Source organism: Prionailurus viverrinus, chromosome E1 (genome assembly GCF_022837055.1).
Source record: "Prionailurus viverrinus isolate Anna chromosome E1, UM_Priviv_1.0, whole genome shotgun sequence".
In the NCBI taxonomy this organism is placed as follows: Eukaryota; Metazoa; Chordata; class Mammalia; order Carnivora; family Felidae; genus Prionailurus; species Prionailurus viverrinus.
In genome coordinates, this window is record NC_062574.1 from 19929779 (window position 1) to 19951629 (window position 21851).

At 38.0% G+C, this 21851-nt stretch overlaps 2 protein-coding genes across 5 annotated transcripts in view; one reads left to right on the forward strand and one right to left on the reverse strand.

Moving 5' to 3' along the window:
• The window catches only part of ATAD5 (ATPase family AAA domain containing 5), a 47899-nt gene extending 35089 nt beyond the window's left edge, over nucleotides 1-12810 (forward strand). For 2 of the 3 annotated variants that reach the window (XM_047832377.1, XM_047832375.1), the window contains 9 exons: nucleotides 1029-1202; nucleotides 1940-2073; nucleotides 2782-2875; nucleotides 4123-4187; nucleotides 6000-6180; nucleotides 8078-8259; nucleotides 9581-10446; nucleotides 11125-11283; nucleotides 11388-12809. In XM_047832377.1, coding sequence (XP_047688333.1) covers nucleotides 1029-1202; nucleotides 1940-2073; nucleotides 2782-2875; nucleotides 4123-4187; nucleotides 6000-6180; nucleotides 8078-8259; nucleotides 9581-10446; nucleotides 11125-11283; nucleotides 11388-11466 — 1934 coding nt within the window. In that variant the 3' untranslated portion in view covers nucleotides 11467-12809. Of the gene's footprint in view, nucleotides 1-1028; nucleotides 1203-1939; nucleotides 2074-2781; nucleotides 2876-4122; nucleotides 4188-5999; nucleotides 6181-8077; nucleotides 8260-9580; nucleotides 10447-11124; nucleotides 11284-11387 lie in introns of all 3 variants that reach the window. The other variant, XM_047832376.1, reaches the window with a different exon arrangement.
• A 1612-nt stretch (nucleotides 12811-14422) lies between these two features.
• TEFM (transcription elongation factor, mitochondrial) lies at nucleotides 14423-21804 on the reverse strand. Of its 2 annotated transcripts, none has more exons than XM_047832382.1 (4): nucleotides 21713-21800; nucleotides 20533-20996; nucleotides 17080-17229; nucleotides 14423-15016 (listed from the first exon to the last, which is right to left on the reverse strand). In XM_047832382.1, the coding sequence occupies exons 1-4, from the start codon at nucleotides 21762-21764 to the stop codon at nucleotides 14579-14581; spliced, it is 1104 nt and encodes a 367-aa protein (XP_047688338.1). In that variant the 5' UTR covers nucleotides 21765-21800; the 3' UTR covers nucleotides 14423-14578. The 2 variants fall into 2 exon arrangements, with proteins under 2 accessions (XP_047688338.1, XP_047688339.1); XM_047832383.1 differs by having other exon boundaries at nucleotides 14424-15016; nucleotides 21734-21804.
• Between the last annotated feature and the right edge of the window lie 47 nt (nucleotides 21805-21851).

The following is a 21851-nucleotide window of genomic DNA, read 5'->3' on the forward strand; positions in this document are numbered from 1 at the left end:
ATTTATTCTCTAAAACCAGTCTTCGGACTGATGCCAATCCATGATCAAACAATCGTTGTACTATGCCAAAATTAGAAAAATAAGGACAAAATAGTGAGTTTTTTTTGTAAATTGCAATCTCTTCAATATAAAGAAATATTTTTTTATTTTAAGATTATGTTCCAGGGCACCTGGGTAGCTCAGTTGGTTGAGCGTCCAACTCTATTTTGGCTCAGGTCCTGGTTTCATGATTTGTGAGTTCGAGTCCCATGCTGGGCTCTGGGCTGCTGGTGTGGAGCCTGCTTGGGTTTATGACATAATAGTGATGTCTAGGATAATATCTCAAATTCAAAATTTTCAGTAAGTTTTCAAACATCTGTAATGTGCAAAGAATATCATAAGATCTGTGGAGATGGGGTGCAAGAAAAAGAATAGGACAGATACAGTCATGGAATTGTGCACATATGATGGTACAGGAAAAGATCGTGCTCCTAATAATAATTTGCACATGTGAGGACTGAATCAGAGCACTTGGAGGGGAGAAAAAACATGCTCTGGTATAAATGCTTGGTGCCATGGAACCTCAGGAGGGTAGAGATCAAACATTTGCTTTTAAACTTTGTATTGATCCTCCATAGTATCCTTAAAAAAACATTCTTTGCTTGTGATATCCACATACTATAGGGAAACTGAAGTTGGATAACAGTGTTCTGTCTGTGCTCAGTATGTACATTATCTCTCTTCCTCCAGCCTCCTCTGAACCCAAGCAGATGTACAGAAAGTGAATGGAGGGATTATGAACATTATTTGCTTCAAGGGTGTATGTTTGTTTGGAAAAGAATGTCTTTTCTAAATGCCCAGTTTTACCTTCTCTGATGATAGAATAACTGTAACAATATGCTAATATTTGTACACAGTGTAAGAATGAAAGAAAACTTCTGTATCAATTTTTAACTGGTAAGAGTAGAAATATAGGCTGTGGATAACTCAGTCTTACCATCTGTTTAACTTTTAGAATATTTACCTTTACGTAAATTTGGTTTTGGCAGAAAAATTAAGCTCTCCTAAGAAAGTTATTACATCACCAAGGAAACTTCCTCCGCAGTCACCACAAAGTAGCGTACCAAAACGAACACTTCCGCCTAAAACTTTGGCAAATTACTTTAAAGTTTCTTCTAAGCCAAAAAAAAATGAAGAAATAGTACTTCTGGAAAATAATAAAGGTAAGACATTAAATTGACAAAATATATGTGATATTTTTTAATAATGACCTTCATACATAAAATATCCTATTTCATGAGTTCCTATTGCTATTGATTTTTTTAATGTTCTAATTCTTTTTTATTTTTCTGTAATCTATTTTTCTAAATGTTTATTTTTGAGAGAGGGAGAATGAGTGTGGGTGGGGGAGGGGCAGAGAGAGAGAGAGAGAGAGAGTGTGGGATAGAGGATACAAGGCAGGCTCTGGGTCAGGTTTCACAAACCAAACGCGAAATCATGACCTGAATCGAAGTCGGACGCTCAACTGACTGAGCCACCTAGGTGCCCCTATTTTTATTATTTTTAGAGAGAGTGAGACCACAAGCAGTGGAAAGGGGAGGGGGGGAGGTGGGGAGAGAGAGAGAGAAAGAGAAAGAATCTTAAGCAGGCTCCAGGCTTAGCGTGGAGCCCCATACGGAGCTCGATCCCACAACCCTGGGATCATGACCTGAGCTGAAATCAAGAGTTGTTCACTCAACTGACTGAGCCACCCAGGTACCTCCTACTGCTATTTATTAAACCTCAGCTACTTTGAAGGTCATACACATAGGAGTTTTGATATTTTGTTTCAGCTTTTTTCTTCCCCCACCCTTGCTTCAGTTTTGATAGGGGGTTTCACTTTGAGCTTAGTTTGCAGAAATATCCAGTGTTCTGTTAAAGGTTGATTTGAATCTAAAATATTAATATTTTGTTTATGCAGGAATCAAAAATTCTTGTGAACAGAAACCAATTATTCAGACTAAATCTACAAACACAACTAAGTCAAATGTCAAAGAATTTGGAGCTGAGGAATCCAACAGGAAAAACGCAACATCTCTCATTCTTTTTGAGGAGGTAGGCTTGTGGACATATGTTCGTGATATCTTATAATACAAATTTTTGTATGAGGTGCCTGGATGGCTCAGTTGAGTGTCCGACTCTTGATTTCAGCTCAGGGCATGATCTTGCAGTTCGTGAGCTCGAGCCCTGCTTCAGGCTCTGCTCTGACGTTGCGGAGCCTTCTTAAGATTCTGTCTCCCTCTCTCTGCTCCTCCCCAACTTGTGCATGCATGCATACTCTCTCACTCTCTCTCTGTCTCTCTCAAAATAAATAAACATTAAAAAAACCCTTATTCTACAGATTACTACATGTGTTACTGTGAAGTGTTGTAAAATAGCCAAGAAAGTCAGGAAGACTTGTATCTATTTGAATTTTAAGTGAATGAAACTGCAACCATAGAAGAATTTTTCAGAAAGATGATTAATGCAATTCAGGGTTATTAATTATTGTTCAGTGATTATAGAAATTATTCTGATTCATACTTGTTCAGGTATAGATGACTGCTTTTTTTGGTTTAATATTTATTTGATAATTTTTTTGACTTATAATGGTGTAAAACATTTTAAGCTTTCAGTGTGGGCTGAATTCACAGTGTTCATAAATTTAATAAATTCATAAACTTTGTCTCTGACAGACTTACAGTGTATCTAGTATGTGTACATGACATATCCAGCACATGTTTTGTTACTCAGTACACTAATATTCTCATAAATGGTTCTTAGGTTGATGTCATTTTTGAGGAAGATGCTGGGTTTTTGAATGCAATCAAAACATTCATGGCAACAACTAAAAGACCTGTAATCCTTACTACAAGTGGTAGGTAACAGTGATTTTACAGCTAATTACTTTTGGTTAAAATATTTGAGAAAGCCTCAAATTTTAGTTAGAAATGTTCCTTTAAAAGTCTGCTAGTAAAGGGGCGCCTGTTGGCTGAGTTGGTTAAGCATCCGACTTTGGCTCAGGTCATGATCTCAGTTTGTGAGTTTGAGCCCTGCATCAGAGCTCACAGCCTGGAGTCTGCTTCAGATTCTGTGTCCTCCTCCTCTCTCTCTGTCCCTACCCTGCTTGCACTCTGTCTCTCAAAAAATAAATAAACTTTAAAAAAAAAAAAGTCTAGTAGGGGCATCTGGGTGGCTCATTTGGTTAAGTGTCTGACTTCAGCTCAGGTCATGAGCTCACGATTGTGAGTTCGAGTCCCACTTTGGATTGTCTGCTGTCAGCAGAGAGCCTGCTTCGGATCCTCTGTCCCGCCCCCCCACCCCCCCACCTCTCTGCACCTCCCCTGCTCATGTTCTCAATCTCTCAAAAAAAATAAACATTAAAGAATAAAAAAGGAAAGTCTACTAGTAAATTAACTTTTTTTTTCTAAAATTTGGAGGCTCCTAGATCATTTCTTAAACGAAGAATTATTCAAATTTATGATTAGTTCTCAGCTTTGAGTAATTATAAAATTAATATGTTACCTTGCAAATGGCACCAAACATCATTCACTGGTCAGAACTTTTTATGGAACCCAGCCTTTCTGCAGTTCCTTAATATTGAACTTAGCCATTCCTTAACCCCTGAGAACACCTCCATATGGATTATTGCCTATTTTAAAGTAAGTTGTAACCAGCCTGATTGCTCTAAACTTCCTAATAATTAGTGTTTGGTGTTCAATTTTAAAACTCATAGTTTTTTTTTTCATTATAAACACTGAATTATAACAGTGTTTTCTAATATTTTTCATTGCACATATTCAGTAGCATATCTCTGCTATAAATTTCTAGAGGAAAATAAATGTTAGTTTATGTCAGACTCCACTTATAAATTAATGGGTCATTTGACTGTTAGTGATTGTCCTCTAAAAATATTGATATAAATTGTATTATTCAAAGGTTACATGACAGTTTAATTAAAAGATCAATTATTTTAGGTCAAGATAGAAATTCACTTCCTTAATGATTTATAATTTGCATATTTTTATTACCGATGAGATACAGAATATTTTCATAGAGAAAGTATAACTGGACAAAGTAATTTAATGGTCTTAATGGTTTTTTAAAATGTTTTCTTTCCTATAGATCCAACATTTAGTTTAATGTTTGATGGCTGCTTTGAAGAAATTAATTTCAGTACTCCTTCGCTTGTAAGTTTTGAATTTTGATCATAAATCATATATCACAATTCTGTAAAAGATGGTTTCTTATGATAGTGCCAGTGTATCTTCAGTACATTGCTGATTAGGAGAGTGAACATCTCTGCCCTGTTCCTGATGGTAGGGTGAAAGGCATTCTTTACCATTAAGTGTGATATTAGCTGTATATTTTCATAGATGGTCTTTATCGGTTAGCTGTATTTTTATTGTGAATGGTGTTAAATTTTGTCTGGTGGGTTTTTTCCTGTCTTTTGAAACAATCATCTGGTTTATCTTTTTAATTCTATCACTATGGTGAATGATGTTGTTTGATTTTTGGATGTCAGACCAGTCTTGCATTCTTAGGATAATATGGTCATCCTGCATTATGTCTTTTATATATTTCTGGATTTGAGACTTTTTCCCTGTACTTTGTGAATATATTGTAGATTCTGTTATGTTTGTGTGAACAAATATTCTCCTGTAATATGTGGCAGCTAAAATTTCTGTTCCGTTCTTTTAGTGTTAGCTGGGCTGCTTTGAGCTAGGCCCACACATGTGAAGTTCAGGTATCAACCAGGGATTTGCATTCTTCTTTTAGCTAGAGTTTCTGTTTCCCTCCTTTCAATGAACTCCCCTGTCACTTTCCAGCTACGGCCATCATCCCAAACTCTATCCTCTGGTTCAGGCCAGTAATATTGTGAGTTTGTGTCTGAGTTTTAGCCACCATTGCTGCCCCCTGCCCTCAGTCAAAAATCAACTTAGAGGAGGTAGGAGAGGATGGGAGTTCATCCAGGGCCATTTTCTTTTGTCCAAGTGTTGATTTCCCTTCAGTTATCTTCTGCTCAGGTTACTCTCTTGTGCCTTCAAGTAGTTTGTTTTTTTATATTTATTTGTTACTGATTGTAGAGTTTATAGTTATTACTGAAGGCAAGGTTTGTCTGATAATAGGGTCTTTATTATTGAAAGAATTCCTAGTTTGTGGGAAGCAAAAGTCCCAGAAGTATGCAGGAGTAATGTATGCACATAAAATAAAGTCAAAAATTTAATAGAGGAAATCTTTTAATTGTCTTGTTAACTTCAAGGTAAAAATGCTAGTGATCTTGTAAAATATGCAAAATGTAAATACAATTTTATTTGTTTCAGCTTTTGAAGGTAAAAAGCTTTCCATAAACAGCGGGAAGAGAAGAGTATATGTTTTGTCATTTTACAAAAAAATATTATAGCAATATTGATGAAAATGCTAAATAAAATGAAAATTTTTACTTGGTCCATTTATTCTTAAGAAATTACATGGGTTTTTTGTTTTTTTGATTTTTGTTTTCATTTTGTCTCATAATGTTTCTTGTTAACTTACATGTATACGTTTGTGCATGCATTGATATAATTTTCTAACTCTGGCTTTTAAAAATTATATGAGTATTTTTCAGTATTGTAGTATTCACATTGTTTTTTTTCTATAGTATTCACATTTATAATTTTAATGGCTGTGAAATATTCCATCAAGTTGTACCATTATTTAAGCTTAAGGGAATTTCTCAAGGTTTAATAACATTGCCTCCAGCGTTCATGTTGGAAAATTTCCCGTAAAAGTTTCCTTACTGTTTTTAGACTGTATACAGTTAATAAAGTAAGTATACGTAAAATCTTTTTAATTTAGAAGTATATTCCTTTATATTTTTCTAGATCAGTTTCACTCTCAAGAGCTAAGATATTGTGAATTTTAGTGAAATTTGTCCTACTTTTAGATGTGTATTACTGATGTATTTCTGTTAACTCTACAATTCACCATGTTTCTTTTTTCTTTCTCTGTTTGTTGCTCAGCTAAATGTTGCCAGCTACCTACAGATGATCTGCTTAGCTGAGAACTTTAGAACTGATGTGAAAGACTTTGTAACATTGTTAACTGCAAATACTTGTGATATTAGAAAAAGTATCCTTTACTTACAGTTCTGGATTAGAAGTGGAGGTGGATTTTTAGAAGAAAGACCGTTATCCCTTTGTCGTAAGTTGATCTGTTATAAAAGAAATTTCTATAAGGGGACCCTCTGTTAAACTATATGCTGTACCAAAATATCTGAAAGATTTAAAAAATTGTGAGCATCCAGAGATCATATTAATCTTGAACATAAACATACATATGTCAATTTAGTTGATTAAAATTTTATAAACATGAAATGTGGTTAGAGTAAACCTGCACATGGAACAAATTGTTACTTCTACATTTATAAGCATAGTTTCTTATAAACAAATAGAATTAAATATTATTTAGCAACTGATTTCCTTTTTCCACTTACTAAAAAACATGTTGGTGATTTTCCCCATATATAGGTTATTTTTGTCTGACTGTAAGTTCTTTAGCTTCAATAGTCTATCATTCTTTTCTCATAAGAACGTTATCATTTCAGAAATGTTTTATTTCTTATCAATCTTTAGCCTCTGTTACCAAATTGAAGTCACAGACATTTATTGAGGACTTTCTCTATGCCAGGTCCTGTGTTTACATGAATAAGACATGCTTCCTTCCCTGAAGAAGTTCATAGTTCTGTGGTTTTCATGCTCCATAGTCACAGTTCTGTAGTTACAGATCCTGCTCTGGGAAATACACAAATATTTAAATAAAACCAAGGTGAAGTTCTGTAATATTAATCCCCTGTCAAGTTTTTTTTTTTTTCTTCGATTAGTTCCAAATTTTAATGTGTTATTCTTTTTTGAGTTAGCAAACGTATATATTTAATTCAGTGTAAGCTTGGAGCCTTAACTGTTTCTTAGAAGTAAATATGATAAATAAGACACAGAAAAATCTTCTTATAAAAAACAAATTAGTAACTATTGCCGTATGACTGGAAATAAAATGCTATACCAAGAACTTTCAAAGAAAAAAAACTATGTCATTATTTCTTTTCTTGAAGATTTTATATGAATTTTATTTCTGTCTAAAAAAATGCAGCTGTGTACTCATTGGGAATTCAAACAGTACAGAAGTATGTAAAAGAAAAGTAAAAGATCTCCCCCCTTCTTAAGGTTAGCCACTGTTAGAGCTTTATCTATGCATGTGCAAATATTGCTACCTACTTATTTAGCAGAGTTAACCAATACTGTATGTACTGTTAAGCAATTTGCTGTTTTTACTGGAGAATGTGTTGTTAGTACGTACAGTTTTAGCCCTCTCTTTTTCACAGCTGCATGCTATTCCATAACAGGGAATGGATGTAACGTAATTTAATTAACCATCACTTATTAGTGGAAATGGAAGTTACCTTTTGTTGTCATTAAAATGTGCAGTGAATATCCAGACACATATCCTTGAGCATATCTGTGAGTACTTCTGTTGGAGAGAATTCTAGAAGTTTGGTTGCTAGGCCAAAGGCTAGAGTACATTTGCATCCTGGTAGGTATTGTCCGGTTGCCTTCCAGAAGATAACTGTACAAATTTATGTTCCCAGGAATAGTTTATGATGGCTTTTTTATGTATACCTCTGAGAAAATTAGGGAGCCAGTTGTTTTAGTTTTGCCAATTTAAAAGGCGAAAAGCGAATGGTATCTTATTCTATTTTGCATTTCCAAGATCACTAGTAAAATTGCACATCTTTTAAAAAAAATTGCACATCTTTTTATGAGTTTATTAGATATTTGTATTTCTTCTGTTACTTGTCTGTTCATAGTCCTTGTGCTTTATTCTTTTGGATTGTTTTGTAAGCCAACCACCACCACCATCTTAACCTCTGTATGCTAGAAATAATGTTTTGTATCATACTTTTTGTGAATTAAAAACACATGTGGAGAAGAAGAAAATAGGAATATAGGTCCAAAAGATGACAGGATCTTAGATTTTAAATAATTTTTTGCTGTAATTTATTAAAAATATAGATAGCTAAGATTTTCTTTTATTGATTTTGTAGGAGGAAATAGCAGAAGTGTTCAACTGGTTTGCTCTGAAGATGGCCCTGTTTCCAAAAATAAACCTAAAAATACTAAAAGGAGCCCTACAGACCTTCCCAAATGTGACACTGGCTGTGTTGAGACCTTGTTTGGCCTTAAGAACATTTTTTCCCCATCGAAAGACTTATTTTCATTTCTAAAGGTATTTTCAATGTCTAGTGTAAGATACTAAATTTATATTCCTTTTCATCTTCCTAACACTCACTCCTGTGTTTTAAATCTTAAAGTTAGGGAGACCTGGATGGCTCAGTTGGTTGAGCGTCTGACTCTTGATTTCGGCTCAGGTCACGATCCCAGGGTCGTGGGCATGAGCATGGAGCCTGCTTGAGAATCTCTCTCAGGGCGCCTGGGTGGTATCAGTTGGTCAAGCATCTGACTTTGGCTCAGATCGTGATCTCACGGTTCATGGGATCAAGCTCTCTGTCATCAGCATGGAGCCTGCTTTGGATCCTCTGTCCTTTTCTCTCTGCGCCTCCCGTGCTTGTGTGCGTGCGCTCTCTCTCTCTAAAAATAAATAGACATTAAAACAAACAAACAAAAGACTAAAAAAAAAAAAAAAAAGGGGGACACCAGGGTGACTCAGTCTGTTGAGTGTCTGAGTTTGGCTCAGGTCATGATCTTCAGGCCCCACATTGGGCTCACTGCTGTCAGCCCGCCAATGCAGAGCCTGCTTCAGATCTTCTGTCCCCCTCTCTCTGTCCCTCCCCAACTTGCGTTCTCCCAAAAATAAATATTAAAAAGAATAAATTAAAAAAATTAAGATTCTCTCTCCCTCTGTTCCTCTCCCCCACTCTCTCTCTAAAAATACATACATATTTTTAAGAAATAAATAAATCTTCAGGTTAACGTAAATTTGCCTGTAATTTTCATAGATTTCTGATTTTAACACACTATACCACTTTGACAAACAGTTGATGGGTAATGCTCTAAATGCATATTATCGGATTTAGACTAGAATTTAGAAAGATTTCAGATTAAAAAAAGACAATTTCAGAAAAGTAGTTTTTAAACAAATGAGCTAACTATTGAATTGGGGTATAAACTATTAAAAATTTAATTCTTCAAATTTTAATAGTTTAAATGTACTTTTTAGGCTCAAAACTATTTTATTATTATTTATTTATTTATTTTTAATGTTTATTTATTTTTGAGAGAGAGAGAGAGCACGAGCTAGGGAGGGGCAGAGAGAGAGGGAGACAGAGGATCCAAAGTGGGCTCTATGCTGAGAGCAGAGAGCCCGATGTAGGGCTCAAACTCACGAACCAATGAGATGATGACCTGAGCCAAAGTCAGACACTTAACCGACCAAGGCACCCAGGTGCCCCCAGAACTATTTGACAAATTAAGGGAGTGTAGGTTAATAAAATTATGAGAGGGTAGCAACTCATTACTTTTAAGATGGTCATATGGGTAGAAGAATGTTCAGACTATGTTCTAACACTTCATTCAAAATTTTTTTTCAGCACAAGATCAGAACAAAGGAAGAATGGTATCAATTCATCCAGCTTCTTACAGAATTCCGAACACAGAATGTAGATTTCTTATATAGTAATCTTGAGTTCATTCTGCCATTACCTGTTAACATCATTCCAGAAACGGAAAACTTTTGTGGTTCATCAGGAAGTGTGGAGGACACCAGTGCAGCAACAAAAAATATGAAATGTCTTGCTAGGAAACATTCTGAAGGAGAGAAGCCATTGAAAAAGCCACAAAAAAAGAAACAAAAGAAAAAGATGACAATTCTAGATGATAGTGACTTATTTGACTCTGAAGTGGACTTTTCTAATGAATTCTTTAGCCTTTCCCCTGTATCTTCTTCCTCAAATTCAGAAGAAAGCAAAGCCAGAGATAAAGAAAGCAATCCAGAGACAAAGAAACTAAACAAATGTTTAGAGTCTAACATTGAGTCTGTTCCTTGTCCTCCTAAAACACCAGCAGAAAAAAAATGTTCTGCCCTCGTTTCTCAGTGTCTAAATTCTCTCACTGAGTTCATGGATAACATGTCCTTCTTAGATGCTCTTTTAAATGATGTAAGAGAACAAAAGGAAATTGGTAAAAATGACTTCAGTTGGACAAATGTTAAAAGCGGACTTTGTGATGAGTTTAGTCTCGAGACTACCGATGGATGGACTTCTCCGAGCTCCGGAGAATTAAAGGCAGCTGTAGAAGCTCTCAGCTTTACTAAATGTTCATCTACTATTTCAAAAGCATTGGAAACCTCCTTGAATTCTTGCAAGAAATCAGGAAGAGATCCAACAAAAGAGCTTGCTTTTTATGTTTCACAAAAACGCAGCAATGTATATTTCAGTCAGTCGGCGGCTAATTTAGAGTAAGTCTTGCCTCCTTTTACTTTTTATTTTTCAATAATAAATGCTAAAGGGAAAATTATTAGTTTCTTTTTACTAATTTTGAAATGCTTGGCTTTATTGATCATGGTAAGCCCTTAATATTAATAATGTAGCTCCTTTTTTTTTTTAATTTTTTTTTTAATGTTTCTATTTATTTTTGAGACAGAGACAGAGCATGAGCAGGGGAGGGGCAGAGAGAGTGGGGGAGACACAGAATCTGAAGCGGGCTCCAGGCTCCGAGCCATCAGCACAGAGCCCGACGCGGGGCTCGAACCCACAAACTATGAGATCATGACCCGAGCCGAAGTCAGATGCTCAACCGACTGAGCCACCCAGGTGCCCCAATAATGTAGCTTCTAATAAGACAGGGAGACCATCCTGATTGCTGGGAAGAAAAATGAGAGATTAGGAGACTCTTGAATGACAGAGAGTGGGGTTTTGATTTGCTGTGACAGATAGCAGGTAGCCATTAAAGGTTTTTTTCACTTGTGAGTGATTGATGTGTTGAAAATGATACAGTAAGTTAACCCGGAATCTAGTTAATCTAGTCTAGACCAGAAGCAAGGAGAAGTGGAGACCAGAAGCTGGTTGTGTTTGGGATTGTTGCATTTTTATTAGACCTTAAAAGTAAAAAGTAATGCATTCCTTTTCATTTACAGCAGTGCCTGGAAGAGGATAGCAGTCATTAAAAGTGTATTTTCTAGCCGATCCCTTCTAAACCTGGGTAATAGACAAGCTAGTATAATTGAGTACTTGCCAACTCTTCGAAACATTTGTAAGACGGAGAAGCTAAAAGAACAAGGAAAAAGTAAAAGAAGGTAAAGAAAGGCTCTATACAAGTAACATTGTAGACAGCTATTTCAAGATTAATAAATATCCTCAGCTGATGGTTAAATTGAATTGTTCCTTGTAATTTTGACAGGTTCCTGCACTATCTGGAAGGGATTCATCTTAACATTTCGAAAGAGACTGTGAACACTTTGGCAGCTGGCTTCCCTTAATGTTCACATTAACAATGCCTTGTACAGATTATTATGTGGTCCTCAAGATACATTTTTATATTGATTCATGGAAGAATTTATTTCTGAATGTACATTTAAAACAGGCTATTTGTATATTTTTTATTAGTGTGCAGATATTTAAAATGAAAAAATTTGAGTTACAAATTGTATTTATGATTGTGGTGGTATTTTTTTCTGAAATTTTTTATATTATCTGATTTAGCTTTGTTATAGTATTTTTGTGTGTGAGTGAGCTGTTTCTAGAAGGGACAGTTCACTAAGATATTTCTAAAAATGTTTCAGTGTTAAATTAATCCATAATTTTTCTCTTTCCTGTTACCTTTAATCCACCTCTCCCCAACCCAACCTTCAGTACTCTGTCAAGTTGTATATATGAATCATCTAGGTGGTGATCTTTAAAAAATAAATTTATGCAATACAAAATTATGTAACATGCAAAAAACTTCCTAGGGAAGAAATTATGCGTCAGTTTTCAAAAAGTAACATCTTCCCGATAAATTTATTTTTAGTGTATTCCTCTGGCATATTTTACCATTGGATCAGCATGTTGACAAAGTGAAAACAAGATTATGAATTGTCGTTTTCATAAATCTTTTTTAGCAACCATACATATGTGATATCTTGTATATTTTGCCAACTCAAATCATTTGCCTTGTACATTTTTCTTGTATTTTTATATCAGTGATGTTTTATTTCATAAAGATATTAATGACATTAATATATCTATTTTGGACAAAGTGCTACTCATCAAAATTGTAACAAGGGAGGATTCTACTATACAGGCTTTCTACATCATAGCCATCTCCATTTAAAGTTATGCTTTTGGAGAAAGTATATATTTTTAATTACAAGATTGTAAAATCCCACATTTCACTTAAAATTATTTTTGCGATCATATAATCAGGTATATCTGAAAATACTGTCCTATTTCCAATTTTTATATTATGTACTAGCCTAGAATTCAGTTACATTATCTGAATTATGTTTTTACCCCAAAAGGTAAGGATCCTGATTTTGTACAGATGGAAAATATTGTTGTATACCTGTTTACAAATGTGTATGAAGACATGTTTTTACCTCATTTGTTCAATTTACTTTTTCTTGTTATTGATAGTATATGGATTTAATTAAAGGCTGAAGCTAAGAGGCTTTATGCAATGTTTAAATAGGTGTTCAGGTGTAATCCTCTGGGTAAATATGGGTATTTTATAGGTTTGTATATAGGCTATGTCTTACAGGTTTCGTGCTTGTACAAGAGAGAGAATAGATCTGAAGTTTTGTGGGTTTTTAAGTATATGGATCTTTCTACTGCGTACTAGTGTTCATTGACTATTTGTAGACCACTTACCTGTTAATTTGGTCTTTTATTATTAGAAAATTCTGGTAATTCTCAGTAATTGAGAACCAAAGTAAAATAACTATAGAATTGTATTTAATAAGATCAAAAATCAGGGAACAGGATATTTTCCTAATAGGGACACATTTAAGATTTTTTATTTAGGTTTAGCATGATTTGGGGAAAAAATTATGAATTCTTAAAGGTAGTAAATTCCTATAAGATTTAGGTCCACTTTTGAGATAAAGTAACCAAATTCTGATGGCTTTTCGATACTTAGCATCTTATCCTATAAAGTCCTAAAATGAACACATTTTCACTTAAAGCTATTTCCAGGAATATGTGGAAGACAGAATGCCACGTATCTGGCATGAACAACTGGATGGCTGGTGAAGCTGTTTACTGAAGTGTAGAACAGTGGCAAAGCGGGGGGTAGGGAGATTTGAAGGAAAGAGAATTATTTCAGACATGTGTAGTTTGAGAGATCCACAACATATCCAAGGTGGAGATGTTTTTGTACAACCATATAGGTAAATGTAGAGCTTTGTAAGTGAATGGCAATAGGTCTAGAGTGCAACCCAGATTCCACATATTTTATATATTTCTGATTATTTTTTTTCCAACAAGTATATTTCACTTTTTAAAGGAAAAATGTATTGCTTTGACATCAAAGAGACTTGGGTTCAGGATTGGTGAGATAGAATGAGGGCCTGAACTAAGGCACATGTAATGTGAGATGCGGGTGGAAAATTAGGTGCTATGCTACTTTTTTAAAAATGTTTATTTTGAGAGCACACAGACACAAGATGGGGAGGGGCAGAGAGGGAATCCTAAGCAGGCTCCACACTGAGTGTGGGGCTCGATCTCACCACGACATCATGACCTTGGCTGAAATCAAATCGGGATGCTTAACTGACTGAGCCACCCAGGCACCCCAGTCCTACTTTTCTCAAAAGAGGGTCTGTCCAAGTAAAATATTTCAAAAGTGAAAAAAAATGAACCCATTAGACAAAGCTTGTTTGTTCTGGGTTTGATAGACCGAGTTGATGAAAATCACCTTTGGAAGCAGTACATCGAACCACATGCTACTTACAGAATCAGAAGATGTAAGTTGTGTTCTCGGTTATAATTAGTGTTATTCCCAAGATGAGCACCACCCAGAAAAATCATTACTCCCTATTTTAGCAATATAACAATTCAATCCTTTAGGATGGGATTTGCTTTTCAGGGGAGATAACTCTGTTTCTTGTTTTGGCTGTTTAGGGAGCATCTTACCATTTAACACTAAAACCCAAAAGGCACACAGTCTCCTCTAAGATATTTATTGATTTGGCCTAGGCCTATTATTGTGTGAACAATTCAACAGCCGAAAGTCTGACCCTAAACATCCGAATATAAACATGTTTTCTTCTCCATAAACATGGTTGTTAAAAACAGTTGGTTTTACAGCTTTAGAACTAATAAATACAATTTATTTATTTATTTAAAAAAATTTTTTTAACATTTATTTATTTTTGAGACAGAGACAGAGCATGAACGGGGGAGGGTCAGAGAGAGAGGGAGACACAGAATCCGAAACAGGCCCCAGGCTCTGAGCGGCCAGCACAGAGCCCGATGCGGGGCTCGAACTCATGGACCGCGAGATCATGACCTGAGCTGAAGTCAAGACGCTCAACCCCCTGAGCCACCCAGGCGCCCCAATAAATACAATTTAATAGCTATAACAGTAGAGCCCATTACAGTAACCTCAGAATTTTAAGGTTCAGTATCAAAAACTGCTAATTCATAGAAGGCAATGGCTTGTAACAATGAATCATATAACTCTTCTGCTCTCTGTTGTTCAGTAGATGAAAACATCTGTCTGTAGCGGACGATCTTCTCTGATGGGAAGACTACCCGAGGCTCCTCCTTCAGTACGGACTCTGAAAGGAACTGCTTCACTAGTTCTTTTCCACTAGTCCGCGTGTCACCAATCATGAGCTCAAAGTGCTTCCCCACTCCATTTCGATTCATGCTCAGTACCTGGTGCTGGCCGTCCTGGACAAAAGTTTTATTTAATAAGGCATACAGCATGGCTTCCATGATATGAAAATGTAACAGTACAGGAAACCGAGAGGAGTTCTGAATTGAAAGCCCTATTTTTTCCAGAACATAGAGGTCAGCGTTAGGCATCTTTGAAATGACTGAAGAAATCTTAAAAAAAAAAAAAAAAAAAAAAAAAAAAAAGACAAAATTAGTGACGAGAAATACTTTGTTGTTTGGGTCCCCTCTCCCATTTATTTTTTTTTTTAATGTTTATTTATTGTTAAAAGGCAGAGCATGAGCGGGGGAGGGACAGAGGGAGGAGGGAGACAAAGAACCAAAGCAGGCTCCAGGCTGTGAGCTGTCAGCACAGAACCCGACATGGGCTCGAGCCCACAAACCATGAGATCATGACCTGAGCTGAAGTCAGACACTCAACTGACTGAGCCACCCAGGCTCATAACCTGTATTTTTTTTAATATATAACTTAGGTTAAACTCCTGCTAACAGTTCTGAAGTAACTGAAAAAGCATTTAATGGAGGCCTCAGGACAGCCAAGTTCTGATCATTGTTCTATCAGGAATAAGCTGAGCTAAGACAGGCCATTTAGTCCTCCCAAGCACTGGTTTCTTCATCTGTAAAATGGGCTTCATAATTTTTCTTCCTTTTTTTTGGAAATGTTTATTTTTGAGAGAGAGCACTTGAGTGAGCAAGTGAGCTCAGGGGAGGGGCAGAGAGAGAGGGAGAAAGAGGATCTGAAGCAGGCTTTCTGCTGTGCAGTGCAGAGCCTGATGTGGGGCTTGGAACTCACAAACCATGAGATCATGACCTGGGCCAAAGTCGGATGCCCAATCAACTGGCCACCAGGTGGTCTCCCGGGCTTCATAATTTCTAAAATCTGTACTAGACAACTTAACAGGCACCTGGGTGGCTCAGCTGGTTGAGCGTCCAACTCTTGATTTTGGATCAGGTCATGATCCTATAGTCATGGGACTGAGCCATGTTGGGGTCTGTGCTGTGTGTGGAGCCTGCTTGGGATTCTCTCTGCCCTTCTCTCCCATTTGCTCTCAAAAGAAAAAAAAAAATTTTTTTTAATTTTACAAAAGATTAGACAACTTAAAACTTCTATTAACCTTTTAAAAATGTCTAGTTGGGGCGCCCGGGTGGCTCAGTCGGTTAGGCGTCCAACTTCGGCTCAGGTCACGATCTCGCGGTATGTGAGTTCGAGCCCCGCGTCGGGCTCTGTGCTGACTGCTCAGAGCCTGGAGCCTGTTTCGGATTCTGTGTCTCCCTCTCTCTCTGACCCTCCCCTATTCATGCTCTGTCTCTCTCTGTCTCAAAAATAAATAAACGTTAAAAAAAATTTAAAAAAAAAAATGTCTAGGGGTGGGGCGTCTGGGTGGCTCAGTGGGTTACGTGTCTGACTTCAGATCAGGTCATGATCTCACAGTTTGTAAGTTCGAGTCCTGCACTAGGCTCTCTGCTCTCAGCACAGAGCCTGCTTCACATCCTCTGTCTCCCTCTCAAAAATAAATAAGCATTTAAAAAAGTAAATAAAATAAGGGGCGCTCAGTCCGTTAAGTGTCCAACTTTGGCTCAGGTCATGATCTCATGGTTTGTGAGTTCAAGCCCTGCGTTGGGCTCTGTGCTGACAGCTCAGAGCCCAGAGCCTGCTTTGGATTTTGTCTCTGTCTCTCTCTGCCCCTCCCCCACTCTGTCTCTGAAAAATAAACATTAAAAAAAAGTTTTTAAATAAATTAATTAAATAAAAATGTCTAGGGTAGAGCACAGAGTTAGAATAACTAGCCTATAATCAATCATCTGCAAATGATTAATCCCATCAGATGCTTGATTATACCAGTTTCCCTATGTGTAATCAGGATGGTAATTACTCCCCATCTCACAAGGTTTTGAAGACTCAATGAGACAATTAGTGACAGCATTTTTGAAAAACAAGCTTTATATAGGGATAAAATTCTATAACATTTAGAATAATATATTTTAACACTGATTTTTCTCAGTATATACCTTTGACACATGAAGGTATTTCATGAACTAAATGAAGATTCAACCTTTAAAAATCATAGGTGATGAAAACATGATAGGAATGGGTGAATAATAAGCACGCAAAGAGAGTCCATCATTAGTACTGTATTTCATTCCTCTTAGGACTAGAAGATTAAACTACACGAGGAGTTCCGGCAGGTGGGAATTTGGAGGTGCAACTGCTTTACCTCTTGTAAATAGACAGATGATAAGTATGTTCCTTTCATCAACTGGCAACACTCACTTTGCTGCCAGTCTAGCACGGCCAATTTACGATCCAGGTGAGCCCAGGCAATTCTTCTAGTTCCAAAAACAATGGATACGATACTATTAACTGCCTAAAACAAAAAGGCTGGTTTAATGACAAGTATAGACATTTTAATAGATACAAAATTGAAGCTATAAACTCAGAATGCCAACTTAGTTTCTATAACAGAAATATATTTACAGTTTATGAACTGAGAATTGTTAAAGAAATGCAGCAATAATATTTAAAAAACAAACAGTAGGGGCGCCTGGGTGGCGCAGTTGGTTAAGCGTCCGACTTCAGCCAGGTCACGATCTCATGGTCCGTGAGTTCGAGCCCCGCATCAGGCTCTGGGCTGATGGCTCGGAGCCTGGAGCCTGTTTCCGATTCTGTGTCTCCCTCTCTCTCTGCCCCTCCCCCGTTCATGCTGTCTCTCTCTGTCCCAAAAATAAATAAAAAAACGTTGAAAAAAAAAAAAAAAAAAAAAAAAAAAAAAAAACAAACAGTAGCAGTTTATGAACAAAGAACCTTTACTTATTCTCAGCGCCTTGCCCAAAATCGGCATTCAAATATTCAAATGTTGCTGGGGACTGTGCTAGGTACTGGGAAACAAGAAACATACCCATACATTGTAAGAAATGCCAGCACAGTTACACTGTAGAGAGGAGACCCGGTCCGAGAAGACTGACTGGACTAGGAGAGTGAGTAAATGCTAAATGGGACGTTATTTCACCAGATGTCCACACAGATAGGTTGTGTGACACCTCACACTCAGGCTGCGGTATGAGGGCAAGTGGGAAAAGTGCCGAGGGGTACGCAAATTTCTGCAAAAGCATCTTGCTTTATCCTGAGAGCTCCAGGAAGCCCCCAAAGCAGGTAACATTCAGGTACAACATGAGACATTTCAGAACCATCACTGACTGCTGTGTGGAAGACGGACCATAGCAGGCTAGGCTAGAGGTGGTACTGGTTAGGTGCCTGTTATATGACCAAGCATTAAGAATCAGGGGCACCTGGGTGGCTCAGTCGGTTAAGTGACCATCTCCTGATTTCGGCTCAGGCCATGATCTTGCGGTTTGTGAGATGGAGCCCGTTGCCGGGCTCTGTGCTGACAGTGCAGGGCCCATCTGGGATTCTCTCTCTCCCTCCCTCCCTCCCTTCCCCTCTTCTGCTTGGGCACCTGCTCTCTCGAGCGCTCTCTCTCTCAAAAATAAACTTATAGGGGCGCCTGGGTGGCACAGTCGGTTAAGCGTCCGACTTCAGCCAGGTCACGATCTCGCGGTCCGTGAGTTCGAGCCCCGCGTCGGGCTCTGGGCTGATGGCTCAGAGCCTGGAGCCTGTTTCCGATTCTGTGTCTCCCTCTCTCTCTGCCCCTCCCCCGTTCATGCTCTGTCTCTCTCTGTCCCAAAAATAAATAAACGTTGAAAAAAAAAATAATAAACTTATAACAAAATTGAAGACAGTGACAGTGAGGACAAGAAATAGAGCAGAGATAATGGGGGTAGAATTGATATGTGGGATGGAGGAGCTTAGGATAAATCCAGTTTTATTTCAGTGATTGAATGGCACCTGTTAAAAATGATAGGAAGCAGATCAACTTGGGAAGGTTAAGGGGAGGTGAGTTGTTTTTTTATGTATTCCATTCAGGTTGCCTACAGGGCTTCTAAGGGGAAATGTGTAGTAGATAATTGGATATGTATGTTCAACTGTGCATGAAGTCTGGGCATCACTTCACTCCCACACAGTTCATTTAGTAATATGGATATGCAACGTGCTCCACAGATACAAAGGCAGATAAGCAGGAACATTTTCTAATTCTATGCCCATCTCCCTTTCACTGCTAAGGAATGGATAAATATCCACTATGGGCAGAATAGTTTGGATGCCCAATCTACAAAATACAGGCCTTCTTTTGGTTCTTTTATTTAGCTCAATGATTGCCGAGATTTACTGTACATAACAATTACTGCACCAGGTCACACACAGTACTTCATGGGCAAGATTTTTTTTAAGGACTACCGCATGACTTTTTCCATACAAAATAACTTTAGAACCTAACCTAAATAAGATTGCAACTCCACTGTAGTGAGTATAAATAGTATTTGTAGCAAACACTTTGAAGGAAAATCCAACCCCTGAAAAATGTCGTTTGAAGTATGTTCCAGATCAACTGCAAGAGTTCTATCAGGAGTCCATGGATGGCTTCATGAAACTTACAAACCCTCTGAAAGTACATGCAACATTCTATGTATACATGTTTTTGTTTTCCTGAAAAGAGGTCCATAGCTTTCATCAGGTTTTCAGAAAGTATCCATAATCCCCCCAAACTGAGAACTACTGGTCTAGAAAAAAGTGTGCTTACTACTGGTATAGGATGAGAGAATATTTTATCATGTATTGTTACACAGGACCTAAGTCCCTCCTCCAAGGTTTAATGTCTGATGTGCCAAGTAATTCTAATATTTGTCTTAAAGTGCCTGGATGGCTCAGTCGGTTAAGCTTCCAACTTCAGCTCAGGTCATGAGCTTGCAGTTTGTGAGTTTGAGCCCCATGTTGGGCTCTGTGCTGAGAGCCCAGAGTCTGGACCCTGCTTCAGATTCTGTGTCTCCCTCTCTCTCTGCCCCTCCCCTGCTCTCGCTCTCTCAAAAATGAATAAACATTAAACAAAAAAGAGAGCACCTGGGTGGCTCAGTCAGTTAAGTGTCTGACTTTGGCTCAGATCATGATCTCACAGTTCGTGGGTTCAGGCCCCACATCGGGCTCTGTGCTGACAGCTCGGAGCCTGGAGCCTGCTTCGGATTCTGTGTCTCCCTCTCTCTCTCTGCCCTCCCCTGTTCGTGCTCTCGCTTTAAAAAATAAATAAAATAAATACATACATACATACAGACAGACAACACTGAAAAGGATTTGCTTTTAGAATGCTTTTTAAAAGAAGGTAGGGAGGGAAAGGTTACGTTAAATCCTGCTGGAAAGACCAGTATAATGTTGTACAGTCACTCCCTGGCCATAACCATCTCTGCATCTTAATTTCTCATTACTCTCGATAGAACCCTCAGACACAGCCAGATAGCTTCTCAACATTCCTCTTAAATAAACCTTGCACAGACCTATTTCTCTACAACTGTTCTTTCTTCCTAGAATGCCCGCCTCCTCCAGGTAGCCTAATTCTCTCTCTCCAAGATCCAGGTTGAGTTCTACCAGTAATCTGCCCAACAGTCACAGCCCACAGTTCCCTGCCCCATCCATTGCCAATTTACTATCTGTATATCTCATTCTTCAGTACTGATCACAAACCAACTAAACTCTAAGCTGTCTTGATGCCCAGAATAGTGCTTTGCAAAGTATGTTCTCAAATATGTAGGCCATATAGCGGACATTAAGAAAAATGATATACCTTAAGTCTCTCTCTTTTTATCTCTGGTTTGATGAGCTTTCTCAAGAGCCGGTTGTCTTGGAACTTTCTTTTTTCCCCTTCAGTCTCTGGACAAAGAATGGAGTTACAAACTTGAATGGTAGTTTTGTACTGAAACAAGGGCACATTCATTAAACTCTCCAAATTCTGAAATGGCCCAAACTTCTCTCTATGCTCTATAATATTGATGGATTTTCTTCCACGAAGCAATTTGAAAGCTTCAAGTTCTTTATTAGATGCTGTATTCAACACCTGCAGGATGGAAGCCTGCTGCTCTGAAGAGAAGAGCTTGTCAAGTGCATTTCCAGATTTCTTTGTATTTTCATCACAAAGAGCAACACGGGGAATAATCTTCTTAGGTGCGGTGGATTTTTTCCGACAGCAGGAATTATGGAGACCTTGGACCAAGGATGACCCTAACAAAACTGGAAAACATCGCCACCTTCCTGAAAGGAAAATTTAGCAAAACGTAAGTTGGAATGTCCTACTTCTCTTTAGTATTAGTTGTGGCTTCACCAGAGCCTTTGCAAAGTGACAGAGACTTTCCCATAATTTTAGAAGTAGTAGACCAAATTCACAAGAGGTGTCTTCTGATTTTTGTGGACAAGTCCTAAGTTTTACAACCTGGAAATTTTATGCCCTTCAATGTCTTCAACTGCTTAACGTTTTGGCATTTTTAACTTTAGAAAGATCCTTTTGTAATTACTATCTCTTGTTAAGAACATTTTCACTAGTTTCTTTATCATCCGGGGGAGCCAGATAAAATTAAATTTTATACGTGTGTAAGAAATGTTTCAGCTGAGTGTTAGATTGAAGGACGATTTTTGTTTCTCCGGCACACTTTTCGAGATTTCTACTGTGACTATGCTTCTGCAAGTGCAAGGGCAAAAACTATGCAAGAAACAATTCTGTAAAACCAATGGGAAGTCACTCTGACATTGCAGGCGCAGGAAGAAAATACAGCCAGAAGTCAGCAAACGGCCGTTAGAATCTGAACCGTCCGCCCGCCCGCCACCCAGTCCGGGAAGGAGCCCCTCGCGGACCCCTCCCCCGGGAAGCACAATCGCTCCGAGGCGCCTCTCAGCTCAGCGAGGACTCCAAGACGGAGAGCTGGACAGGGGACCCGAGAGAGGAAATATCCCAGGACAGACGGGAAATTAACCTAATATTCCAGGAACGCTACCTCCCGCCACGAGGAGACAATGGACGCTCATCCTCCAGGTAAAGCACCAGGTTCCCTCAGTCCAATCTTCCTCCGTCGACTTCCGGTCCCTACGTGCTCCGCCCCAAAGTGCCCGGCC